We start from the raw sequence: 12,431 nt of genomic DNA, 5'->3' as shown, positions 1-12,431 counted from the left end.
ATACATTGTGATGGCTCGAAATGCTGCCTTCAATGTATCCACTGACAATACCGTCGACAGACAGTACAAGTGAACACTGAACCAGAAATGCAGCGTGGCATTAAGTGATCTTTTCAATAATTTACTTCTCACCTCTAATTTAGTATCTAGTAACCAATCTTGATTAGATGTTCTTGTTCTTCATAAAATCACCCTTAATGTCTTTATTAATTCAATATTCATGCAATTCTTTTGTTTTATTTTTCATTGGGGTCACCTACGTCTGTTTAGATCATGTGTACTTTTGTGTGAGTTATTTTACACATAAACACAAACATATAACTCAACCATAGATGAGGTTTAGGAGAAGTCTCACAATTGCATCTAAATTCCCCAGGATTCACTATGTAGAGCAAATCGGCTATTTTGTAGTGTCTTTTATACAAATATGATATTTTACGATACTTTTTCTGGGCAAAGATTCAGCAGCTACAGTCCTAAATATTTTTCAGGAGTTAATCTTGTGTGTGTGTGATGAAGGAGATGACGTCACTGGTGGTGATCGCCTGTGCATTGGTCACGCTGAGGGTGTGGGCACTGTCAGGTATGTATGGTGCAGTGTGTGTGTGTGTGTGTGTGTGTTAATAAGGGGCACTGAGGCACCTGACCTCCACGTCCACAGAATTTGCTCCCCCCCCCTCACTGCCTTACCCCCTCCCACGGTACTTGTCCGCCCTTCCCCCGCACCTGACCCTCCCGCCATGTACGAATTCTATAAGAACATAACATAAGAACATAAGAATGAAGGAAACTGCAGCGGGCCTATTCACTCATACTGGGCAGTCCCGTTTACACCCAATCCCTATCGCACCTATATCCACTCAACCTATGTTTGAAGCTATCCAGCGTATTCGAGTTAATGATGATATTTGATAACTTGTTCCACTCATCCATTACTCTATTTCCAAACCAATTTTTACCTATTTCGCGCCTAAATCTAAATTTGTCTAATTTAAAACCATTGCTACGAGTTCGTTCCTGGTTGGATAATTTAAGTACCTTTGTTAAATTCATCTTTGTTTAGCCCTGACTTCCATTTATACACCTCGATCATATCGCCCCTCACTCTACGTATCTGTCTTTCTTCACTAAAATCTCTCTCTCTCTCTCTCTCTCTCTCTCTCTCTCTCTCTCTCTCATTAAGTTGTCTCTCATAAACTGAGCTGAAGAGTCTTTCTCTCTCATTAGTCTTTTTTTCCAATTGAGGTTATCTCTCTTTTACTAACTGAAAATTTTCGTTACCTGAGTTACCATCCATCCGTAAATTAAATTGTCTCTTCCTGACTAACTGAGTTGTGTCTCTGACTGATATCTCTCTCTCTCTTGTTAATTATTTCTTCTCTCTAACTAACTACTTGTCTTACTGTGTCTCCCTTCAGTTGGGTCAGGAGAACTGAGGGTGGTCAGGCTACAGAAGATGGACACAGCCTCCAACAACACCTACCTGGACAGTGGCGAGGGAGCTCTGCCTGACCTCTCCCAGGTAAAGTACTAACAGTACTAACTTTTAACGACGGGGTTACATTACTGAAAACCAAACGTTAAGGTAAATTATCGCGAAGCGAGGAATAACACAGATAATTATTCTTTGGGAATTTTTTCACCTAAATACACTGTATTTGCTATAATAATAATAATAACAATAATAGTAATAATAATAATAATAATAATAATAATAATAATAATAATAATAATAATAGTAATAAATTACAGGGCACTACAGTAAAGTAACACTCACCAAGTCGCCGTATAATGTTATTCACCTCCAAAATTTTATATTGCTTAACCCAATTGTCGTTAAGTGAATTAAGGGTAAGTGATGGATGCCGTTCACTACATGTAATGCTTCTATTACTATTGTTATTGTTGTTATTATCATTATTATTACCATTATTATTGATGATATTATTAAATTGTAACCACACCGAACATATGTGGACCCAGATCTTTTTTTTTAGATTGCCCCGGAGGGAGCTAGTTTATTGAGCACCCCCTTACATCTTGTGCAAGGTGAAGTGCAGAAGCGTTTACAGTGCCCATCTGGGAAGCATGCTAAGTTCATGCTTGCCCTTATGACTTATGCATTAAGGGCGTAAAAGCCTGAAGGGTCATAGGTTTTGTCAGCAAGTTACATAAAGTGACAGAATGATGAGTGTGTGGGGGAAAGTTCCCGGTACATTTCATCTGTTTATAGCAAAGCGTGGCAGGTCCCTAATAATGTCAAGTGCCAGGCCTGTCACTAGGAGGAGGGATATCTGGTCAGGGAGGGAAGAGGTGTTGGTAACGGCTAGGGACCTGTAGGAGGAGGTCATAGGACAAGTGAGGATGTAGTGAGGGAGAGTGTGAGAGTCGGGTTGACCATAAAGTTTACAAACAGTGCGGCCAGGCTCAGGGTTGCCAATGTACTCCCATAGGTACCTGTACCCTAGGCACAGTCTCATGTACATAATCTGTTGAGATCTAGTCAGAGATTGATACTCTTTGTAGTGGCGGTTGTCGTCACCGGTTACAGCGTCATAGTGGCATAGTGTGACGCTACCCCGTTGTTTCAGGTGTATCCAATTTTCGTCGAATGCTTCTCGTTGTGTGGCGTGTATGCAAGATTTGAGATGATTCAGGGAGAGGGCGAGGGTGGCTTCAATATCTTCTTCTTGTGTCGCTTCTTTGGCAAGTCGATCAACAGTGTCACAGGCAGTTATTCCTATGTGTGACGGGATCCAATTAAACTTGACCAGATCCTGTGTGACTGACTAATTCTTTATGACCCCAGAGAGCTTTGTTTGACCCACTCATTGTACAGTCTTATAAAACTGTTTAACCCAGCCGTTATACAGCCTCAAGAGACCCCTATGTAGCTCCGAGACCTCAGCTTGACCCCAGTGACTCAGGTGACTCGAGTGATCCTCGTTTGACTCACGTGTCTGATCCCAGTTCGTTTACCTCACAGTGGAGTGTGTGTCTGCGGGTGCGGCTGTTTCACCTGGCTCGCCTCAACACCTTGTTCAGCTACACCACCGGAGAACACTACCAGGAGATTATGCTGGGTTAGTACACTCCAACTTCCTGCAGTAAAGTACACCCCACCTAATGTGACGTCATTATCCTCCCTAAAGTGTCAGACACTCTTTTAATAAGATTTTGAAAAGCTGCTTGTGTACATCACGACTTTTTGCCGTGAAAATATGAGATATAACATTAACGTCTGATCTCACGTGGCAAAGTAATCTTCCACTGGATTTGTGGTTTAACTCTTACACACACTAGAACTGCTGAACAAATCTTCACAGCTAAGTGTATATATATATATATATTTATAAGAGCAAAATACAAAGCTTAAAAAAAAATATTCCAATGAGTGTCTCTTCCCTGTAATATCATTTGATTGGTTGGTGAAATGTATATAGTTCGTGTTACTTTATGTAAAATGTAGAAGTGAGAAACAGAAAACTTTCACAGGTGTTGTGTTGCAGGTATCGACTGGCCTCAATCAGCATTACGACTCGAGTGTTGTAAATACCAAGGCTTTATGGAGATGAAGGTACCTCTGCGCCTCTACACCTGGCATCACCTGTGTGTCTCAGCTGACATGACCAAAGACACCCAGTACATGATCTTCGACGGTGTGGTTAGTGTTGTTGTGGTGTGGTACGTTTGGTAATCATAGAGACGTAGTGTGGTGGTGTGGTGGATACGGACAAAACAAATGAATGACGAGTAGTAACAGGATAATTGGCTTTAGTTAAATTATCCCGTGCGAAAGTTGAGGGTATTTTTACGTACATGCATTTATAATAAGGAACTCACCGTGAAGATAATCGACAAGGAACTCAATAAATAAATATAATGTACACAAAGGCGTTAATAGTACTAATAGAACATAATTGTAGGTACGATACTGTATAACTCCCCCCCCCACAGGTATGAAGCATTATGGAAATTGCACTCAGCTAGTCTAATAATAATGTCTCATTTGTTGTTCGACCAGCAAATAGTTTCATCGTCATTACCTTTACATTTTCTGTTTTTCAGGAGAGAGATACAAGCATTTACTGTTGCACTTTCATTAATTTCTTTTTCATTAGGTGCACGAGGCGTTAATTCGTCGCCCAAGCGTCACACGTGAAAAGCTGACCAAGGTGAGAGGGGGTGGGAGGTTCCTGCTGGGACAAAACTACAACCCAGCATCTGATCTCCTCTTCAGTGAGGCCATGCACGGTGACCTGGCAGACTTCAGGTTCTACGATGTTGCTCTACCTACTGAACACCTGAGAGACTATGTTGCATGCATGCCCAGAGGCGACTTGGTCTCCCCACTATACTATTTTGATACCAACATGACGAACCTGCAATTAAGTGGTGATATTAAACTCGATGATATAAGCCTGGACGACCTCTGCTCCTCGTCTCCAGATCTGGTTATGATCTTGCCTGAGAAAATTACCTTTGACCAATCAGTGACCATGTGCAGCTATTTTACTGGGGGCGTCGCTGTCCCCACCGGTGAAGAGGAGAACGCTGCCATATATGATAAGTTTGAAGATTTTAACAACTATTGTGCAAACAGTTGGGGCACGACGTTCTGGTATGGACTGAGGGCTAATTTATCAAGTGGATGGTGGATTAAAATATCAGACGGAAAACCTCTAACTTGGGACAAATTTATCGTGTCGTGGGCCAACCCAACAGAAGAGTACAGGTGCGTTAGTGCAGCTGCCATTAACGTCAAGCACCTATGGGCTGCATCGCCGTGTGACATCCGCCAGTGCCCAATATGCAACTTCACAACGACGCCCAAACTGCACTTACGTGGGCTCTGCAAGCTGTCGAAATTTGACCGTTACTTCTCTCCGCATGACTATTACAGCTGGAAGCCAGTGTTTGAGGGTTTCTTCTTGAGCAGAATTATTTGGGAAAACGACACGTGGGTAATCAAGAGCCGCCTGGAGAAGAAGGTGAAGGCGTTAATGGCCATTAAGAAGCTTGGAGACTACCCATTCGGCCTCAACACCTGGGAGGTGCGAGATGATACTTGTGCTCAGAAACAGGTATGTTAGAATTACCTTCTTTATACTATTTATCTGCAGGTTATTTACCTAAAATATGTAACTGTTATCTAGATAATAATGTCCAGTGTTATTGTAATTCTTCATATTTTAGGAAATCCTAACTAATGCCATTTCTTAGTATTACCTTTCCTCTACTAGAAAAATAACAAATAGAAGAATGACACAGTGCTGATCTAATCTAGGGTAGACGTAAATCCCGTATTTAATCGACTTATGTCAACATTTTAATAAATTAATGCATCATGATTTATGTGAACCTTCCTTACAGTTTCGTACTTCATCCAGTCGGTATTTCCGACTATTAAAAGTTGCCAATGTACAAGCTTTTGTTCTGTACAGTATTTTGTTTTCACTATTTTGTCAGTTAAGACACATTTTGTACTTGAGAAAAAAGTGGCGCTTTTCTCTATTAATGTAGAAATGTTTTAATTTAAATTTTCATTAATTTCAACTCGGCCTCATAAGCTTCATCTCAATAAATGTTGATTATATAAGGTGTACTCTCTCTCTCCCTCTCGCTCTCTCTCTCTCTGTTTTCGGGGTAACATTACCAAGGTATCAGAATTTCAATCTACAACCAAATATACGCGTGTGGTGTATACCGTTGGACTGACCTACTGTACGTCTATACACTTACAGGTACAACTGCTGTTTACATCATGCGGTCGGGATGACTTTACCTGTAGTGACGGTACTTGTATCAACAAGACTAAGCGCTGTGACCAACAGGTGGACTGTCCTGATAACACAGATGAACTCAACTGTGAGGTCATCACCTTCCCTGAAGGATATTCCCCAGAACTTGCTCCACCTGCAGTAAATGCACCGCTCATGACTCTTCAGGTTTCTCTCGAAATTACATCAATCAGAAATTTTGACTTAGTTGGATTTAATTTAGCGATTGATATAATTCAGAACATCAAATGGAAAGATGCGAGGCTCATCTTAAGGAATCTTCGGCCAGGAGGTTTTATCAACGTGGCTAAGGTAATTTTTTTTTACAAGGTTCGGTGACTTTCTGGTGGGAACCAAATTAGAATAAAGTAGAATTTGCCGGTTACACTTTACATTCCTATAATGAGATTCGAGCATTAATTATCACATAAGCAAGCAGGTTCAAGGACATGTGTCATGAAGTAACCACAGGAGTAAATGTTTTTTATTTGTGAAGTGTAACATACAACAAAAACAGTAAGAGTCAGTGGGGAGACTAAATCACAATCTCCTCAATATTATATTACAGAAATAGCAAAATTGTTCAACTGAGTTTTGTGGTACATGTTACAGTTGAACGAGAGGCTATGGGAGCCGGAAATCCTGGTGAGTGACGGATCAAACAGCCCCACCGACATACATATGAGGGGGGTGAAGTTAGTGGTGAAGCGGGACTCCGAGCCACTCCCAGACAACGACGTCCACTATTCTGAAGGTACGCCCCTCCTCCCCTCATCGACGATTTTTTTTCTGCTAGTTTTTGTGCACACAATATATAGCCAGGCAAAGGTACTCGCTAAAAGATTATTCTGCACCTTTACGGGGTTATACAACATGACACACCGGACCAAAAAATCTGATAACACTCATCATGGCTTCTGTCGCAGTGATCGTTGCTGGTGGTTTCAGAGCCAAGGGTGCAGAATATATTACTGTCGGACCCAACTCTTTTCCTTTCTTGTCAATCTTAACTCCCTTTTCAGTGCTATCTGGTAATCAGGAACAGCTAGGTGTGCTTCCCCAATTCCCAGTTGTGCCAATAGCATTTCTTGTACCAAAATTGATTAGTAATAGCGGGCATATGACGTACATTATAGTATCTCTCTCACTGTAATCCCCTGATGTGTGTCTGTCAACCCACCTCACATAGAGCATAACAACACAGCTCAAGATTGATGACGCCAGGAGGTGTGGCTTGAGGAGGCTTACAAAGACGCTTTTATCTTTTCTTTTCTTTTATCCTCTTCACCACTGATCGACTCTTTAGCTGCTTGGGCGGTCGGTCACGTCTCTGTTACGCACTGCCCGCAATTTACTGGGCATGTACTGGCTCCTGAATGTATCTGTACCTGCGCCAGTGTTGGTTAAGTTTGGTCTTGAAAAAGCTCACACTCGGTGACGTCACAACACTCTGGCAGATTGTTCCTAAAGTTTACAATTCTCACCCGGAAGAAGTTTGTCCTCAGAGTTTTCTTGTGGCTTCTTCAACCTTGATCTGGGACCCCTTGTAGGGCGGGCGTCCGCCAGCTCCAGTATGGACACTCGACTGAATAGTGCCTTCTGAGGTGTTTATAAACTTCAATAAGATCATCCTTGTCCGTCTATAATTAAATACAAGCTAGACAGCTGCAAGTGTTCTAATTTCCCTGGGTAACTGAGGTGCCGTAGTCCAGGCACCAGTCTGGTGGCCCTCCTTTGGACATTTTCAATCAACTGACAGTCCCTAGCATATCTCGGGGACCAAGTTTAGTTGCTTGATCCACCTTCTCACAATGGCCCCCAGGAACTTCAATTCGTTGTCAACATACACACCCAGGTCCTTTTCACATTCGGTCTCTACTGATGCTGTTTCTTCGTCCCGTTGGGACAAGTGATACGCCTCCTTACTGTTGGTATGACCCAGGTGCATCCTCTTACATTTCGAGACATTGAATCTTATATTTAGCTAGATTATAGTACACACACACACACACACACACACACACACACACACACACACTAACGTATGCCACCAGCCTGGTCGTCTTCTCTCAACTCCACCCAACAACGTCAGCTAGAGAAGGTACAGAAAAGGGCCTGCAGAATCATACTCGGCGTAGAATACTCCAGCTACACCAACGCTCTCTCCACCCTGGAAATGCCATCCCTCAGTGACCTCCGCCACCAAGCACTGGAAAGGTTTGGCAGTGGACTACTGCACCACCCTCGTCACCACCTCCTGCCACCTACAGCCCCCCACCCAACTCGCGCAGTCCGCCACTACAACAAAATTCAGCCCATAAGAGCCTGCACCGATAGATATAAGAACAGCACCATCCCATCTATTGTTAAAATAATAAACAACTCCTGATATATGTACTGTACAGCCCTGTAAATGTATTCAATGCATATTATATCATTATGTCTAAATCAAATGTAAGTCTGTATATTTTCAGCCACCGGCTGCAACTCTATTAATAAACCATTTATTATTATTATTATTATTATTATTACACACACACACACACGCGCGCGTGCTCACTGATAATTCCATTATATTTTACTTTTTTCTTACTTTTCGGGTGTTGCGACTTGTTGGGTGAACCAGACGAGCTGTACAGTGGCGCCGGGAACTGGGTGATGTTGGTGCACCAGTACACAGTGACAGCCATGTGTCAGTTCCAGCTCCAGGCCTACCCCTTCGACACCCAGATGTGTTCTCTCATGTTCTCCGTCCCTGACCAGTCTGTGGGCAACATCCTCCTCCTACAGGTAGATACTGGTCAAGTTGCAGAATTCTTCCTTTCATATTTTTTCCAAGTCAGTGTTTGCCAAACCTACCCATACGTTTAATGCCAAAGATATGAAAAGAACTGTAATGTGATTAATATTATTAATGAGAAGGTAAAGGTTGTCTTAATAAAACATAAACTAACAACATATTTTTATTTTGTCAACATTGACCAAACTGGAAGAAACAGCTTAAATATTCTTTCTACTGTAGATATTAAAACTGTAATGAACTAAAATTCTGGCCAAATACCACGTTTTCCGATATGTTTATTTTTACAACAATAGATATTTTACCTTTGCTTCATTCACAGCAAAAAAGAGTTCATGTGAAAGTGATAACACGTAAGTAGAAAATAATAGATACATTTTCATATAATTTTTAAACTTTTTCAGTACTTTTTGTCAATTTAGAAAAACTGCAGTAACTTCTCTCTCTTATGAAAAGTCTTAGTGATTTGTTTTAATAGAGCATCGTCTGTCTTCCCTCGCTCTTGTCTTACGAGTTATTGAATATAACTTTGTATAGTAAGGCAGGTGTGTGGAAGGTCTTATGGGAGACAGGTGTGTGAGAAAATTATTGGATACATGCGTGTGGGAGAAGGTGTTATGGGAGACAGGTGTGTGGGAGATGGTGTTATACGGACAGGTGTGTGAGAGAAGGTGTTATGGGAGACAGTTGTGTGGAAGGTGTTATGGGAGACAGGTATATGATAGAAAGTGTTATTGGAGACATGCGTGTGGGAGAAGGTGTTATGGGAGACAGGTGTGTGGGAGATGGTGTTATACGGACAGGTGTGTGAGAGAAGGTGTTATGGGAGACAGTTGTGTGGAAGGTGTTATGGGAGACAGGTATATGATAGAAAGTGTTGTGGAACATGCGTGTGGGAGAAGGTGTTATGGGAGACAGGTGTGTGGGAGATGGTGTTATACGGACAGGTGTGTGAGAGAAGGTGTTATGGGAGACAGTTGTGTGGAAGGTGTTATGGGGACAGTGTGTGGGGAGATGGTGTTATATGGACAGGTGTGTGAGAGAAGGTGTTGGGGAGACAGGTGTGTGGGAGATGGTGTTATGGGAGACAGTTGTGTGGATACAGGTGGTGGACGGACAGGTGTGTGAGAAGGTGTTATGGGAGACAGGTGTGTGGGAGATGGTGTGTTATACGGACAGGTGTGTGAGAGAAGGTGTTATGGGGAGACAGGTGTGTGGTGTTATGGGAGACAGGTGTGTGGGAGATGGTGTTATACAGGACAGGTGTGTGGGAGAAGGTGTTATGGGAGACAGTTGTGTGGGAGAAGGTGTTATACGGACAGGTGTGTGAGAGAAGGTGTTATGGGAGACAGTTGTGTGGAAGGTGTTATGGGAGACAGGTGTGTGGGAGATGGTGTTATACGGACAGGTGTGTGGAAGGTGTTATGGGAGACAGGTGTGAGGAAGGTGTTATGGGAGACAGTTGTGTGGAAGCAGGTTTTGATGGGTGGCAGGTGTGAGGGGAGACAGGTGTAAGTCCATGTGTGTGGTACAGGAGGGGGTGTCGTTCTCGGGAGTAAGGAGACTATTGGAGTACCAACTAGTTAACGAGACACTCGCCATCTACGATCAAGAGTCATCCGCCCTGCAGGTAAGGCAATATCACCTTCACTGTATACACTTTTACAGACCCAACAAGTATAGGGTAGGAAGACCGATCTGGTGATAATATAAAGGTAAGGGGGGGGCTCGTTTTAGTGAAAGGTACGGGTATACTGTGCGTTTGGAAGCGAGGTTAATACACCGTTTACCAGATCTTTTGTCCTACCTTATCTTTGTTGGATCTTTGTGAGTTGGCTGACTGTACCATAACTGTAGTAAGATGTCCAGGGTTTGTACCATAAGTATGACACCTGGCTATGAAATCCTGACTTTAATTACAAAAAAAAAATAATAATCTACGCAGTTACCTCTCCAAGCCTGTGTCATTTATTTTGAAGAATATCAGTAACTTCTCATTAAATTTAAGATAGGTTTTACTTAGTATTTGTAGATATAGACGATGAAAATAATTAATTTGATCATTAGGCTCGACTACTTGCCATAACTCCTCATGGCGCCTGAGGAAAAATGAAAACGTCTAGAATCAATAACGATAATTTCTGCAGAGTTACACATTTCGGATTTATAAGAATTATACAGTATACATATTAGTTCACCTGTTAGTCCGTCTCTGTTATTATCTACCAAGTATTGACTATATTTATAACTGATGGATTAAGAGTTCAGGTCCTAGTTCTGCAAGATGATACTGATCTAATGATTTAGACTATGAACATGTGTGATCTTGTTACCTGCAGAGTGCTGCTCACCAACTGACACCAGGTAAAAAACGTGTGTAATTACTTGTAGTTTATAACTCCTCCTCTATACACAGTTACGTTTGGTGTTTAAGAACCAGTACGGTTATTACATCGGCAACGCTGTCATCCCCAGCCTACTCATGGCTTTCATCTGTTACCTCACCTTCTACTTCGACATGGAGGACTTCTCGGTAAGGCACGTCGTCATCTCTCCCTTAATGATAATATTTGTTATTAACTTTGCACGAATAAAAATCATGTGGAAGGAATGTGCAAGTTTCCCTGCACATGACACTGTGTTTCTTTCATTAATGAGAGGTCTTAACACCTACATACAGTCAGTGAACGTGAGGAACTATTATACTCTTCACTTTGTTGCAGGATCGCATCATGGTGTCCCTGACCTCACTGCTTGTCTTAGCTTCTCTCTTCACCCAGACCAGCCAATCCATCCCTAAGACCGCTTACCTCAAACTTATTGACATCTGGTACGTCACCCTCATCACCACAGACTTCTTCATCATAGTCATTCTGGTTATCATCGAGAACCAGCGCATGCGAGAAAAAACCCAAGGTGACTCTATTACAGCTGGCTCGAGAAACTTAACGAAGGTAATACCTGCAGAGTCCCGCACCCTCCCCACAGGAAGTAACGTGATGATTAATACGTTTACTCCCCAGAAACAAAGGACGAGTACAGCCAAGAGACTCAACAGAGCGTCTCAGGTGATGTTCCCGGTGGTGGCGAGTATTGGGTGTTTCGGGTGGATCTTCAACCACCTACAGGGTATCTCGTCCTCCCACACTGATTAATTCTCAGTTATTCATGTGAGTGAGTTGTCTAGTAAGGAATCTCAACTCTGTGTATACTCATGCCTAATATATAAGCAGGGTGGTTTAGATACAACCTACTGTAATTGTAACAACATATGTAGATAAAAACAATAAACAGATTAAACTAAATTCATAGGAATACTGCATTCACCTGGCAGTTCTGCCTTAACATACAGCAGCCCCATGTACTTTAGGCTATGAAAGGAATCGCAATTCATTGCCGCAGACGTCTATGTTGGTGCTTTATCTGTGCCGAAATGAACCGCAACGGCGTTCCGGCACTTTTATTTTTCATGAGTAAATTGTAAATATAATCACAGAGCTATCAATAAATACTACCATCAGTCCTATGTATATAATTTCTTCACAATGTGTCCCGACAGGCATTGGCAATAGAAGTGCCTTGCCTGTTCCGTAGGCTTTGTCGGCTGCTTCACAGATTCCATCTCTGCCTCACTAGACTTCCACCACTTCTTATTTTACAAATTAAGCACTGGTCTGTGTTTTAATTACATAATGTCTGAGACTTTTTTTTAAAGTCTCATTGCTCTTTTTCCATATTATGACCCCACAAGTCAGTTCCTTTTTAACAATCACCAGGGAGACGTAATTTAGGTGTGCTCGGAGGCAAGAAAGCTATGGTCAGTCTCAGTGGATATCCTCTAAACTCAACCT

At 42.2% G+C, this 12,431-nt stretch overlaps 1 protein-coding gene across 1 annotated transcript; it reads left to right on the top strand.

The window, feature by feature from the left end:
* The first annotated feature begins 3,430 nt into the window (after window positions 1-3,430).
* On the top strand, window positions 3,431-12,084 carry LOC121853920. The gene is made up of 8 exons (XM_042348321.1): window positions 3,431-3,664; window positions 4,122-5,084; window positions 5,745-6,092; window positions 6,393-6,534; window positions 8,407-8,570; window positions 10,115-10,210; window positions 10,997-11,113; window positions 11,304-12,084. The coding sequence occupies exons 1-8, from the start codon at window positions 3,566-3,568 to the stop codon at window positions 11,733-11,735; spliced, it is 2,361 nt and encodes a 786-aa protein (XP_042204255.1). The 5' UTR covers window positions 3,431-3,565; the 3' UTR covers window positions 11,736-12,084.
* Window positions 12,085-12,431: the final 347 nt, after the last annotated feature.

This window comes from Homarus americanus, unplaced genomic scaffold, assembly GCF_018991925.1.
Source record: "Homarus americanus isolate GMGI-L3 unplaced genomic scaffold, GMGI_Hamer_2.0 scaffold18703, whole genome shotgun sequence".
In the NCBI taxonomy this organism is placed as follows: domain Eukaryota; kingdom Metazoa; phylum Arthropoda; class Malacostraca; order Decapoda; family Nephropidae; genus Homarus; species Homarus americanus.
This window is presented reverse-complemented; position numbering and strand designations above follow the sequence as displayed.